General features: G+C 41.2%; 1 protein-coding gene across 4 annotated transcripts in view; it reads left to right on the top strand.

The window, feature by feature from the left end:
- LOC121294038 (F-box/LRR-repeat protein 20) overlaps window positions 1-14,493 on the top strand; it is a 127,980-nt gene that overhangs the window by 79,570 nt on the left and 33,917 nt on the right. For all 4 annotated transcript variants that reach the window (XM_041217547.1, XM_041217546.1, XM_041217545.1 and 1 more), the window contains 3 exons: window positions 1,614-1,688; window positions 8,756-8,850; window positions 12,537-12,605. In XM_041217547.1, the coding sequence (XP_041073481.1) occupies window positions 1,614-1,688; window positions 8,756-8,850; window positions 12,537-12,605 (239 nt within the window). The remainder of the gene's footprint in view (window positions 1-1,613; window positions 1,689-8,755; window positions 8,851-12,536; window positions 12,606-14,493) is intronic.

Genomic DNA, 14,493 nt, shown 5'->3' with positions numbered 1-14,493 from the left:
CAGTATTCTGCTAAATTTGCAATTCCTCAGATAATTAAGCAGCCCATTCCCATATACAGCATTACCAGGAAGCCATCCAGGCTTGATGAGAAGATGCAATTAACAGTTTCAAACAAGTGGCAGACAGTGACCATCTCCACAAACAGAACCTAACCAGCTCCTCAAAGGACTCTATTGAGCCTTGTCCTTGGTTGGCACTCTATTTTCTGGTTCTGAATTGAGGAACAAGTGGCAACTCAAAAGCTGCACTGAATGATTTAAACCAGATTTAAGTGGGATCCACTAAAAATACAGACACAATTTATTCATAGGGCATAATGCCATTTCAAATAAATATGAAAGTACTTTAATCTTTCTACCTATGCTCCATGGCTCTGCCCCTTATAGCAGTTACTAGCCTACATGTTCCTATGAAGCTTCCTGCTATTGTGTTCCCACAGGCCATACTCATGGCATCTCGAGCTCCTGTAAAGATAGAGTTGGAAAGTTCGTTATTCTGATCAAAGTTTTAACCTGACACCTCTGCAGCAAAACAGATACAATCCATTCGTTAGGCACCAGACCTCAAGCTTACAAACTAAGAATCAACGTTGAAACTTAGCCCCATGGAAAGAGTATATGATTGCGAATGAAATGTGAATTGACTTATTTTTTACTGAAAGCTACTAATCAGTCCTAGCTCTGACAAAGAACCAGTTGGTGGTAGAAGATTTATAGAGAACCAATGTAGGCTATAACAAAGCTCAGCATGTGGTAAGCCACTTAATGTATGATGAACTGTTAATGTAATGTAATGCTGTAAATGATTAATGCCATGTTCTAAAAATGGAGAAAGTGATTTAAAATTTAGTTTCACTGTGCTGATCAATAATGTTTATTTAAAGCCTGGTATAGAATAAAGGAGGCTCAAGCCTGCATGTAGAATGAAGAAGAGGCTGTGCCAAATGTTGCTGGTGCTCTTGTCCAGTGCCCCGTTCCCCCTGTAACACCGGAGAATTTCCCGTTGGCTGTTTGTATAACTCCTCAAGAGCACATTGCTGAGAGAGCACAAAACAGAATTTCCTGTATGTTTACATCTACATTGCAGTTCTCCTGGGATGTTACCTATGGTGTATAGAATGTGATGTGCTGTTTCACAAATTGAATAATATGCTGTTTTGTAATGTTGAGAGCATCAAACCATTAGAAGAGTGGTAGGAAGAATAAGAATTCAGACACAAACATTTTGAACAGATCTTCATGGACTTCAGTTCTTCAAAGTTATCAGGCATTAAACAAAACTAAAGATATATTGAAAGGGTAGTGTCCTTGACTTTGGTAACATCCTAGGTGACGCTGATTTACCATTGCAGCTCTTTGAGAAGATTGCCATGCTTTTAACAGACCATTGGACCCTGGCAGAAGCTTCAGTAACATGGGCTTTTAACTTGGTACAAAAAATAGTTGCATTCAGTTTCCATAAAGTTGGCTTTCGCTACACTATGCATACAATTCCAAAAGAGAAATATTTTTCCGCCTTTGGTTATTCATGTCCTTCCATTTTTATCATTTTCTTCATCTCAGTCAGTTTATTTACATTTTCTCAATTTCTCTGAATTCTTCTGTGTTTTCAGTACTGGAATGTCCTGGCACTGGATGGCAGTAACTGGCAAAGAATCGACCTGTTTGACTTCCAAAGAGATATAGAGGTACTGTGCACAAGACCTTATGAAGAATTACTGATGGAAAAGCTGAATATTGCAAAATAAAATCTAAGTGGCAGTTTGTGTGTATTTTGTCTACAGAATTTCACAGGGAAGTAGATTTTTGTGATATTTTGCTCATCATTGTCTGGGTGGACACCAGTATAATGATGGATGCTGCTCGTCAAAGCCTCGTGCCAGTTGCCTTTTCCAGCGGTCCCTGTAGCACCATTCAAAGAGGAGCAGAGGCTTCACGCTATTCCTTCCTGAACTAATACCACCAAAAGAAACTGATTTAATTTGGTATTCAACTCATCATTTGTGGAACATTACTGTGCACAAAATGTGTATATTTTACAACATTACCAACAGTGATTATACTACAAATATAATTCATTGTATGCAAAATGCTTTTTGAGACTTCCAAAGGATGTGAGCTGGCATGATGAGAGCAAGTTTTTTTTTTTACTTCTTAGGTGGGCAGCAGCTGAAATGATGCTGAAAGATGCATTTAAACCATAGATCCCTTATTGTTACTCTTCTGTCGATATCAAAAATCCTAATTATGTTGTCTTCCGTGATAATTTTCAACAAAGGAAATGCATGATTTAGTTTTCGCCGGGTAACAGAAAATGGTTAATGGCTGTGATAATTAGTTGCACTATTTTTCTGTATCCGCTTCAGCTGTGTAATTGCTTTAAAACTGAAGGAATTGTATAGAAATACAATGAGACCTGGTGAGGAAAGAGAAAAAAATCTACTTGTTGGCAATGCTCATCCTTTTTCACCCTTTCCAGAATATGAAATTTGATTGGATCCACCTTAGTAGATTTACAAAGGTCTACTGTCACTAACAAACTGGAGTCTCAAAGATTGCTGTTATCGACTGTTCAAGTGCTCATTAATCATTAAAATGGATCATTTATGCTAAGAATTTTGCTCTTCCTATTTGTTCTCGCCCCATTAAAAAGATTTATTTTGTAAAATCAAATGAAGAAAAACACACAAAAGTAAAGCAAGGAAGGAAATGATTGCATTGGTCCAAATGAATGCGCTCTACATCCTCTCTTTAATTAGGTATAGTGGTATATTCCTTTCTGTCATGGATCCAGGAATAACACACACATCCAGCTTTCAGTAAAATGTACTGTTTCCCACAGAAAATATTTCAAAAGTGTTTAAATCTGACTCCTTTTGTGGAAAAGGTTTTGGTGACCTTTGTAGTTTTAATGTCTGGAAGGTGCATGGTGGTGGATAGCTGGCAGCTTCCCAAGAATGTGTGGCTGCCTGATTTCTGTTTCACATCGCCTACTGCAGTCCCAAAGTTCAGGAGTAGGGGGAAAATGAGAGCAGCATGAGAAAATAAAATAAGAAAGTGATGTGGTCATTAAAATATTGTAGTCACAATAGGTCAGTGAGCTCCAGATTAGGCAGTGTGGGAATCTTTGAATGTAATTGGTTGTGGGCAGTGCTCAAAATATCAGAAAATCAAAGGGCTCAGGGAGTGTCCCAGTATTCACTATGAAAGGGAGAGAGCCTTAACAGATTTTAGCCTGTTTCTATTAGGGAGCTGGTTTGTTTCTGTTCCTGAAATCTTTTTGATGAGATGAACTGACGACCTTACAGTGGGTAACTGATTCTCCCTCATTCATTCTCTGTACAGCATTAGTTTTCATTACAGGTAGCATAACCCAAAGGGAAAATTCTGTCACAGGCCTCTTTACAATTTGAACTGCATCAAGTTACTGTGGGACTTTCTTTTTGTCCTATGAATTGCTCCATACAGGAATGTTTTGGAGAGGTTCAGTGGTTGTTATGTCAGTAAACCTTGACTTCCTGTTGGTGAGACTGTGTCCCTCAATTAATTTCAAACATTCTTTAACTCTTTTTTTCAGTTTCAACTTTTGTTCTGTTCCTGGGCTGTGAGAAAACTCTGGTAAATTGGTCTGTACAGTCTCTGGGCACTTATGTCAGTTCAGAAATTTTAAGTGGCTGTTGCCTCTCTTTCAGTATCTTCCCTTTCCAACCCCCACCTCAAACCATGTGTGCACATGATTCTGAGAGCCCTTGGACTCTGCCAGTGCTACTCGTGAGCTATCTGCCAGGCATAGACATGTGGACAAATATGTCCAGGTTTTACCTCTAGAAAGGACTTAAACTTCACTCGGAAGCTTCCCCTATCTTTTTGCTTTGGGGAATATGGGGAATACCATCTGGGTAATAGGAATTGGAGGGTGAATGCAGTAAATCACTACATACTCAAACTCAGCAAATGCTTAGATGACATGGCACTGGATTGGCTATACCTGATGAAAGGAAGAAAGCTGACCCAGACAGTGCTCTTTGCAGTAACTGATTGAAATGGTAACCTTGATGTAGTGGAGACTGTATGAAAGGAAGAAGGATAAAAGTGTGAACAAAAAGTGGTCAGCTCATTTTATCACTTTTTGTACTTCTGTCACTTAATAAGGATCCTAAAGAGACTTGGTACTGCTTTGAAAATACTGCATCAGTAAATGAGTACTGTATAACTGTGTCATTGGGTGTGCCATATAGAGTCATAGAGGTCTACAGCACAGAAAAAGGCCCTTCAGCCCATTGAGTCTGTGCCGGTCAAATAAGTACCTAACTATTCTAATCCCATTTTCCAGCACTATGGCCTTGTGTGCCATGGCATCGCAAGTGCACACCCAAATATTTTTTAAATGTTATGAGGGTTTCTGCCTCTATCACCCTTTCAGGCAGTGAGTTCCAGATTCCCACCACCCTCTGGGTGAAAAAATTCTTCCTCACATTCCATCTAAATCTCCTGCCCCTTACCTTAACTCTATGTCCCCTGGTTATTGATCCCTCCATCAAGGAGAAAAGTTACTTCCTATCTACCCTATCTGTGCCCCTCATAATTTTATACACCTCAATCATATCCCCCCCTCAATCTCCTCTTCTCCAAGGAAAATAACCCCTGTCTATCTGATCTCTCCTCGTAACTAAAACCATCCAGCCCAGGCAACATCCTGGTAAATCTCCTCTGCACTCTCTCTAGTACAATAACATCCTTCCTATAATGCGGATTCCAGAACTGCAGGCAATACTCTAGCTGTGGCCTAACCAGCGTTTTATACAGTTCCAACATAACCCCTCTGCTCTTATATTCTAAGCCTTGGCTAGTAAAGGCAAGTATCCCATATGCCGCCTTAACCACCTTATCTACCTGTCCCATTACTTTAAGAGACTGGTGGACGTGCACACCAAGGTCCCTCTGATCCTTGATACTTCCCAGGGTCCTACCATTCACCGTCTATTCCTGTGCCTTGTTTGTCCTACCCAAGTGCATCACCTCATACTTATCTGGATTAAATTTCATTTGCCACTGATCAGCCCATCTGACCAGCCCATCTATATCCTCCTCACTATTTACCACCCCACCAATTTTCGTGTCATCCGCAAACTTACTGATCAACCGTCCTACATTCAAGTCTAAATCGTTTATATACACCACAAACAGCAAGGGACCCAACACCGATCCCTGTGGAACCCCACTGGACACAGGCATCCAGTCACAAAAACACCCCTCAACCGTCACCCTCTGCTTCCTGCCAAGCAGCCAATCCTGGATCCAACCAGCCAAATTGCCTTGGATCCCATGGGCTTTTAACTTCGTTATCAGTCTCTTATGCGAAACCTTAGCAAAAGCCCTGCTGAAGTCCAAGTAGACTATGTCAAATATGATGCCGTCATCTGGTCACCTCTTTGAAAAATTCAATCTAATTGTCAGACATAGTCTCCCCAGGCTCACTGCCCTTGATTAATCCCTGCCTCTCCAAGTGTAGATTAATTCTGTCCCTCACAATTGGGTCCAATAGTTTCCTCATCACTGAGGTTAGACTGACTGGCCTATAGTTCCCTGGTTTATCCCTTCCTCCCTTCTTGAATAACGGTACCACATTGGCTGTTCTCCAGTCCTCTGGCACCTCTCCTATGGCCAGAGAAGTACTGAAAAAAATTGCCAGCTCCCCTGCTGTCTCCTCCCTTGCCTCACTCAACAGCCTGGGATATATTTCATCCGGGCCTGAGATTTATCTACTTTTAAGCCCGCCAGACCACTTAGAACCTCCTCCCTTTCTATGCTAATTTCTTTAATTATATCACTGTCCTTCTGCCTGATTTCCATTTCCATGCCGTCACTCTCACTTGTGAACAACGACACCAAGTATTTATTTAGAACCCTACCTATGTCCTCTGGCTCTACATACAAATTACCACTTAATGGGCCCTACTCTTTCCCTAGTTATCCTCTTACTCTTAATGTACTTTTAAAATAACTGGATTTTCCTTTATTTTACCTGCCAATGTTTTTTCATGCTCCCTTTTTGCTCTCCTAATTTCCTTTTTAAGTCCCCCCCCCACACACAGACACACACACACATTCTATACTCCTCTAGGGCTTCCACCATTTTGAGCCCTCGACATCTGCCATAAGCCTCACTTTTTCTCTTGTATGTCCCTCGACACCCAGGGTTGCATGGATTTGTTGGTCCCACCCTTTGTCTTTACTGGAATATGTTTGCCCTGTACTCTCCCTATTTCCTTCTTGAATGAGTCCCACTGCTCTGATGCAGATTTACCTAAAGTAAGCTGCTCCCAGTCCAAATCATATCTGATCTTATTAAAATCGACCTTCCCCCAATTTAGAACTCTGATTTCTGGCCCATTCTTGTCCTTTTCCATAACAACCTTGAATCTTAGAGTTATGATCAGTATCTGCAAAATGCTGTAGTACTTGCCCGGCTTCATTCCCTAAAATGAAGTCCAGGACCGCCCCCTCTCTTGTAGGACCTTCTACATACTGAATTAAAAAGCTCTCCTGGATGCATTTTAAGAATTCCGCTCCCTCTAAACCATCACACTATAACTAACCCAGTTAATGTTGGGGAAGTTGAAATCCCCCTACTTTCATTACTACCCTATTATTTTTACACTTCTCTGAAATTTGCCTACATATTTGCTCCTGTATTTCTCTCTGACTGTTTGGGGGCCTATAGTCCACTCCCAACAATGTGATTGCTCCTTTTTTGTTTTTCAGTTCTACCCATATGGCTTAATTTGAGGAGCCTTCTAAGATGTCATCCCTCCTCACTCCTGTAATTAACACCTTGATCAATATTGCGATACCCCTCCTCTTTTACCTCCTTCCCTGTCTCGTCTGATGACCCTATATCCTGGAATATTGAGCTGCTGATCCTGCCCCTCTTTCAACCATGTCTCTGTAATAGCAATGACATCGTACTTCCATGTGTTAATTTATACCCTCAACTCGTCTCCCTTATTCGTCAGACTCCTTGCATTTAAATAAATACCATCCAACCTTGCCAAACTCCCTTGTGCCTTAACTGGCCTATAATTTCTATGCCTTCTAGACTCACTTGCTCTCTCTTCCAATTTTTGGCTGTGCATCTCCCCTTGCTGAACCTCCTCTCAGGATCCCATCCCCCTGCCAATTTATTTTAAACCTTCCCCAACAGCACGAGCAAATCTCCCCGCAGGGATGCTGGTCCCATTCCAGTTCAGGTGCAATCCGTCCGCCTTGTACAGGTCCCACTGCCCCCAGAAATGGTCCCAATGCCCCAGAAATCTAAAGCCCTCCCTCCTGCACCATCTCTCCAGCCACGCATTCATCTGGACTAACCTCCTATTTCTATACTCTCTCTAGCGCGTGGCACTGGAAGTAATTCAGAGATTACTACCTTTTGAGGTCCTGTTTTTTTTAATCCGCTTCCTAGCTCCCTAAATTCTGCTTGCAGGACCCCATCCCTCTTTCTACCCATGTTGTTGGTACCAATATTACCGTGATGGGGTGGTGGTGCAAAGAACAGAAAATGCCATCAAACTGATTTCCTCTTTCACCTCCACCCGCCCCCGACAAATGCCTACTTGCTTTGCCCAGTTCTATAAAGGGTTTTGCGTACAATTTGCAGCTCTGATGGAGGAACTGCTCCTGAAATATTAAACTTTCTCTTTTCAGATGCTGACAGGCTTGCTGTGCGATTCCACCATTTTCTGTTTTTAAACTGTGTCCAAAGTCCAGACTGCCAAGCGTTTATAGTTGGCCCATCTTCCTGACATTTAAACCAACCCTAATGCCTAAATTGGCAGCATTGTGGCATTTCTGTCATTCCAATGGCTGTTTTAAACTACTTTTACTTCATGAACATCCTTTGTCGAGCAAATATTTTCATTGTATGTAATACTTCTGTCGATAATCAGTTTGACCTAGAATGTACTATATATATTGAGATTATTTTTAAAATGTGTTTTAGTTATGTAAGGATATTTTCATACTTGCTCCTCAGAGGATGGAGGAATTAGTATGTTGGGAGGATTAAATTTCTTAACTTGGCCTGAGAGTTTTTCTGGTGTGAGCATAAAAATGTAACTATGTAATTGTTGGTGGGTGTATCGCATCATCGGGCACTTCTGATGATGGGAGGTTTGTGGGAGCAACTGTATTTGTGTCGGAACGTAGACAAATGCCTTTTTAAAGACCGAGATGGCATAGAGAATGAGAGGATGTTAATGTGGGTTGCTCCTATTACTAATCTTTAAACTTTGAGCTTCCAGTTTTGTGGCTACGTTTTCTTCTCCCCTCCCCCCGCCACCGTTCCTCTGGTTGCACGTCTGTATATTTGCCTAGTGGGAAAAGCAGAAGAACTTTCATCAGAACACAGTAAACCCAGTTCCGACCAAGGGCCTACGCCCAAAATGTTAATCTACCTTTTCACCTTTTGAATGCAGGTGAATCTACCGTGCGCTTCCGGCATTTTATTTTATTTTTTTATTTTTGTCATTCTGTGTGCTCATTTAGATCAGGACAAATTTATTATGAAATTAATATTTCAGTTAAAATATTTTGGAACGCTTCTTTTGTATTTTGAAAACAGCAGTGGAAGTTGTGCATTCAAAGTTTTAAAAAAACATTGAAATCATAACTTGCATTGTGAAAATATCAAAATTCCTTGTTACATGGAAAGAGTCCTTTTTTAAAAAAAATCATTTTCTTTCTCTCGATGACACAGGGCCGAGTGGTAGAGAATATTTCCAAAAGATGTGGTGGATTTTTACGGAAGCTTAGTCTGCGTGGATGTCTCGGAGTGGGTGATAACTCTTTAAGGTAAAAGCATGCATTATCTTCTAGTGACCTGTGATGAAGTGGTACTGGTGTATGCCTGTATTTGGTGTTGCAGGGGAAGGCTTTGAGTGATGGTTAGAGTTGCTAGAACCAGGCAAAGTGCAGTTAAGCATCAATCTCTCTGATTGGGATGTATTATAGCCACATGTTTGCTGTTGGCAGTGCTATGCCGCTCCCCTAGAGTGATCGGATACACCTTCTGAAAGCCAGTGGAAAGCTGTGCTAGCCTGGTTGTTCAAGTGTGAAGCCTTACTATCATGTAGTGGGTCAAGCAGAGCACTAGGCTTTCCTGAATTTCAAGGCTAGTCATGGTCCTTGAAGTTGCCTAGAAAAGGCATCCAAAATTCTGAGCATGGGGGATATGATCAGAATATGTATAACTAAGCAGTTGCTCTCTGACCTCAGCCCCATCAACAATCATAAGATCTTTAGAAGCAGGGGTAAGCCTCTCAACCCCTTGATCCTTTTCTGCTCTTTAGTTAGATAATGGCTTTGCTTCATATTCCTTCGCATCATTGCCAAACAAAAGTCCATCTATCTCAGTCCTGAAACCCCAAACTGTCTCAACATTTCACAGCTTTCAGGAGTCCTACTATTCTTTGTGGAGTCGAAGGGAATTGGGGAAAGCTCTCTGCTGGTTCAAGTCATACCTGGCACAAAGGAAAATAGTTGCGGTTTGTGGGAGGTCAATCATCTCAGTTCCATGACATCGCTGCAGGAGTTCCTCTGTGTAGTGTGCTAGGCTAAGCATCTTCAACTGCTTCATCAACGTCCTTCTTTCCATCATAAAGTCAGAAGTGGGGATGTTCACCATCTCGCCTGTTCACCATCTGCAAGGCACAAGTCAGGAGTGTGATGGAATACACTTCACTTGCCTGGATGAGTGCAACCCCAATAACACTTAAGAAGCTTGACACCACCCGGGACAAAGCAGCCTGCTTGATTGGCACCCTTTCCACAAACATTCACTGCCTCCACCACTGAACAATGGCGGCAGTGTGTACCATCTACAAGATGCACTGCAGAAACTCACCAAGACTCCTTAGACAGCACTTCCCAAACCCATGACTACTACCATATAGAAGGACAAGGGCAACAGACAAATGGAAACCCCACCATCTGGAAGTTCCCTCCAAGCCACTCCTGACTTGGAAATACACCGCTGTTCCTTCACTGTCGCTGGGTCAAAACCCTGGAACTCCCTCCCTAGCATCACTGTGGGTGTTCCTACACCACAGGGTCTGCAGCGGTTCAAGAAAGCAGCTCACCACCACCTTTTTAAGGGCAATTAGGGATGGGCAATAAATGATGGACAAGCCAGCGTCCCCCACATCACTTAAATGAATTTTAAAAAAATGCTTCTGAATGTCATAGCTCCAGTTTTAAGATTACGTTCCCCTGTTCTTGATTTCCCCCTCAGAGGAAATAGTTTCTCCATAAATACCCTGTATAATATTTTTAACATTTTCAATACCTCAGTCAGATCACTCCTTGATGTACTATGCTGAAGGAAATGCAAATCCAAGCTTTTGTGACCTGTCATGTTGTGGACTTTGTTTAGATTGAATTGCGCAAATTGGCTGTGGAGAGTTTTACTATTGATGGGTGATGCTCAGAATCTGTCCTTGATCCTTTTCCATTAGCAGAACTCATTCCAAGCATCTTTTGTGTGGTCTTTGCTGTCAGTCATTGTAAAAGGTGCGCACACATGGCAGACAAGTATCTTCATTGGGGTTTGAGGGGTCGGGGGCTGGTGATGGCTGTGGGGATCTTTTAGCGAATGGAGAGGTTGTGGGTGAGGGTGGTTTCATTCTAGTCTGTGAAGTAGTGCTATGTTTTGGGTGATTGCCTCATCTGGAAGTAACTGTCATGATCATGCTGTGAGAATTGGAATTTGTGAACTCCATGTGAAAGGGCAAGTTCCAGCTTTCACAAAGCAGTTAACCTAATTTGGGGAGCCCTTTCTAGAACACATTCTAAATTTCCATGCGAGCACACCTGCTAATTTCCACATCAGGGAGAGGACTCATGGACTCTCGGGGTTGTAAAGGAGGCTCAGACTCCCTGAGAGCGTTAGAGCAACAATGTGTGACTACTGGAACCATACTCATCTCTGAGGATAGTGGAAGGATAAGTTTTGCAGGGAAGTTGCTTTTGTTGGAAGGCAAGGGGGTCAGACTACAAACCTTTTGATCAGGAACACCCAGTAGCACTATCTGTAGTTTAGTAGGCCACTTCTCCCCTGGTGTCTTGCTGCATGAGGCCTCTGGACTTTTTTTTTAAAAAAGCAAGAACATGCATCTCCACAGCATAGAGCCCTGTCCACTAACAGAGGAAGACAATCTCCAACCAGTGTGGCTAGTGGAAGGCAGGGCAATCCTCCCCTCTCATTCTGCTTCCAACCCTCCTGCTAGCTCACATATATAACTGATCCCTGGAGACTGAGAACAGATAAACTATTTTGCCCTCCCAAAGCCTTAATGGTCCCAGCCAAGGCACAGCTGTGTCAAAAATCTGAAGCCATCGATGTGCTACCCCTACGAGCACTATATATTTGGCACACTGTGGCTTTCTAAAATATATTTTTGAATGTAGACTCTCAAATTCAAGTTAAATAAGACTTAAAAGAGGAAAGTAATTTACTTGTTAACCATCTTGCACAGTGTGATTCATCAGCAGATTGATGAGACATTATCTTTTGTGATTGATGTGATGGTGTGATCTTTGAACTTTGACATCTGTACCTGGGATATGAATGTTTTCCATGAGGGCTCATGTTCACCTGGGGGAAAACACTTCTACAGTTTGTCATGGTTATTCATCAGTTTTGTTTTAAAGCATGAACTTTCAAACAAAAGATAATGTAAACATCCCCAAAAACGAAAAGTAAGCTTAAGAGTTGGTTGTGTGTTTATTATGTAATAGTAGCAGCAACGAAGAGATCTGTTAGATACTGGTAACTTTGAAAATGGATATGTTGTTCATGGTAGATCCAATAAAGTAATGATTAACTTCAGGAAAAATAAAAACTAACTAGCTACAACTAGTTATTACTTTCTGTTTGCAGTCCCCATCCTGCTCTGACCACATTTAAAAGTTAACCCTAGAGTAATCTGAATACTGTACAGTTGGCCATGCATAAATTTATTCTTTCATTGATGTGGAATATTTTTGTAACTTGATTGCATTTATGATGTGGGCGTTTGCCCTACTAATGAAAGAGATCTTCTATTTTGTCATCACTGTGTAGCAAAATCAGCCAACTAGACACATTCAAGTGGGATCTTGCCCAGTGATAGTTTTGAACTATGAGGGAAAACCTACCAGTTGAGTTAAACAGTAAGGGAGAAGATGGAAGTCCAATCATGTGCTGTCGTGAAAATTTTTAAAAACTTTTTGGACCGTTTAATGCTCTGAATATGACTGGGTTTGTCAAATTTTATTTGATAATACCCTTGGAAACTTCCCATTTGTTACATTAAGGGTGCTTTATAAATGAAAGTTTTAGTTGGTTGTGGATTAAGAAGCATGTTGATTCAGCACCAATATTTTTCCACTTCATGGAAATATTCTGTTTATTCTGATTTTAACTAATGCTGCAGTGCACCTGAAAGGTCTTAGTGCATTTTACAATAACTGTTGTCTCTTCTCTTGTTTTGTTACCCTAGGACATTTGCTCAGAACTGCAGGAATATTGAACAGTTAAATCTGAATGGATGCACAAAAATCACAGATGCGTAAGTAAGCTGAAGGCAGTAATTTTGAGAGCTAGCTCTAGCCTTTGCCTGTCATGCAGGTTTGTATTAAAAGAAAAACAAAGACCGAAGTGTAGGAGGCCACCACGGTTGGAAAGACCAGGAAAAGGGGATAAATTGGGAAGTAATTGCTGTCACTGGATGTAATGATGCACTATGTTTATTTAAGAAGAAAGCTTTATACTGTTTCCCAAACCAAACATCTACTGATTAAGCTGTAAAAACAAATGGGGAGGTGTGAATTTCAGGCAGGCTGTTATAATACTGACATCTGGTTTATGAAATTTTCTCCATAGTAGTGCACATTGGTTTCAAGTAGAAATGTTAACAATTGCCTTTCACTTTGTGTGCATGTAAGTAGCTTGTGCACTTGTGATAGCATCAATGCATTTGCACTCATTTTCCCTGAGCTTGACTGCAATAGTCCTAGGTTGAGCAGCCTATTTGCACATGGAGGTACACAAGGGCAAATGGCAACTGCGGGACTATATGTTAGTTAATATTCTGAAGGGAGATGAGGAGATTGTGAATGAGTGCTTCTACTGTTGATATACGAGTGCTTCTTTCGTGATGAATTGTAGTCACAGCATAAACCGGCTTCTTTAGCATGTTTTGCTTAAATATGATTACCGATGCTTGGGAACTGGCTTGAAGGAATGTAGAAACAGCAGTATGCCATTCAGCCCTTGAACCTGGTCCACCATTCTGATTTACTCGATTTCCATGTCTTTGGATACCCTTTCCTTTCAAAGCCCATTGATCTTGGTCTTGAAAGCTTCAATTGGCCTAGCATCCACAATCTTTTGGCAAGAAACTTTCCAATTTCTCTTCCTATTTGTGTGAAGAAGTGCTTCCTGAATGTGGTCTTGAATAACCTTGTTTTGGACCCCTCGACCTGAAGAATGTTTCTCTTTGTTTGCTTTATTGAATCTGTTATCATTTAAATATATCAAGTAGATCACCAAAATCATCTTTGCTCAAGGGAATATAAGCCAAGTTTATGTATCCTGTCTTCATAGCTTAAACCTTGACCATGTCATTCTGGCGCATCAGTGCTACTCCCCCTCCGAAGCTAATTATATCTTTCATGAGATTTAGGGCCCAAAACTGAATGCAGTACTCTAGAAGGGGCCTGATTAAGGCTTTGTACAGCTGAAGCATAACTTCCTACCCTTTGTACTTCAGCCCAGTTCGGGTTAAGGCCAGTATTCCATTAGGCTTTTTGTATCTGACCACAAGCTTTAAGTAATTTATACATATATGAGCACCAAATCTCTATGCTCCTCCAGAATTCTTTAGCTTCATACCATTTGGAAAATACCTTGACCTATCTTTCTTAGGTCCAAAGTGGATGGCTTCACACTTCTCCACATTAACCTCCATTTGCCACATTTTTTCCCACTCACTTAATCTATCAATGTTGTTTTGCAACTTCCTGTTTCCGAATACATTCTTTACTGAGCCACCTAACTTAGTGTCATCAGTAAATTTGGATATACAACTCGATTCCTTTTTCCTACATCATTTATAAATGTAGTGAAAAGCTGAGGTGTGACCATAGATCCCTGGGGCACCACTAGTCACATCTCACCAATCAGAGTGCACGCTCCTTATAACTATTTACTCTTCTACTTCTGAAACAATTTCTAAACCACGCCACAAGGTTACCATGAACATTTCTTTTATTTTTACTAATAATCCCTCTTGGAGGAACCTTACAAAGCGGTTCTGTAACTCCATGCAGACATCATCCATAGGCTTTTGTGAGTTGACTTTGTTGGTAACTTCCTTTTAAAAAAAAAAATCAACTAAATTCGTCAGGCATGACTTTTCCGAAATTTAAGAAGGCTCTCTGATCAACTCAAATGGC

This window comes from Carcharodon carcharias, chromosome 23 (genome assembly GCF_017639515.1).
Source record: "Carcharodon carcharias isolate sCarCar2 chromosome 23, sCarCar2.pri, whole genome shotgun sequence".
Taxonomy (NCBI): domain Eukaryota; kingdom Metazoa; phylum Chordata; class Chondrichthyes; order Lamniformes; family Lamnidae; genus Carcharodon; species Carcharodon carcharias.
The sequence above is the reverse complement of the archived record's forward strand: the minus strand, read 5'-3'. Positions and strand labels throughout refer to the sequence as shown.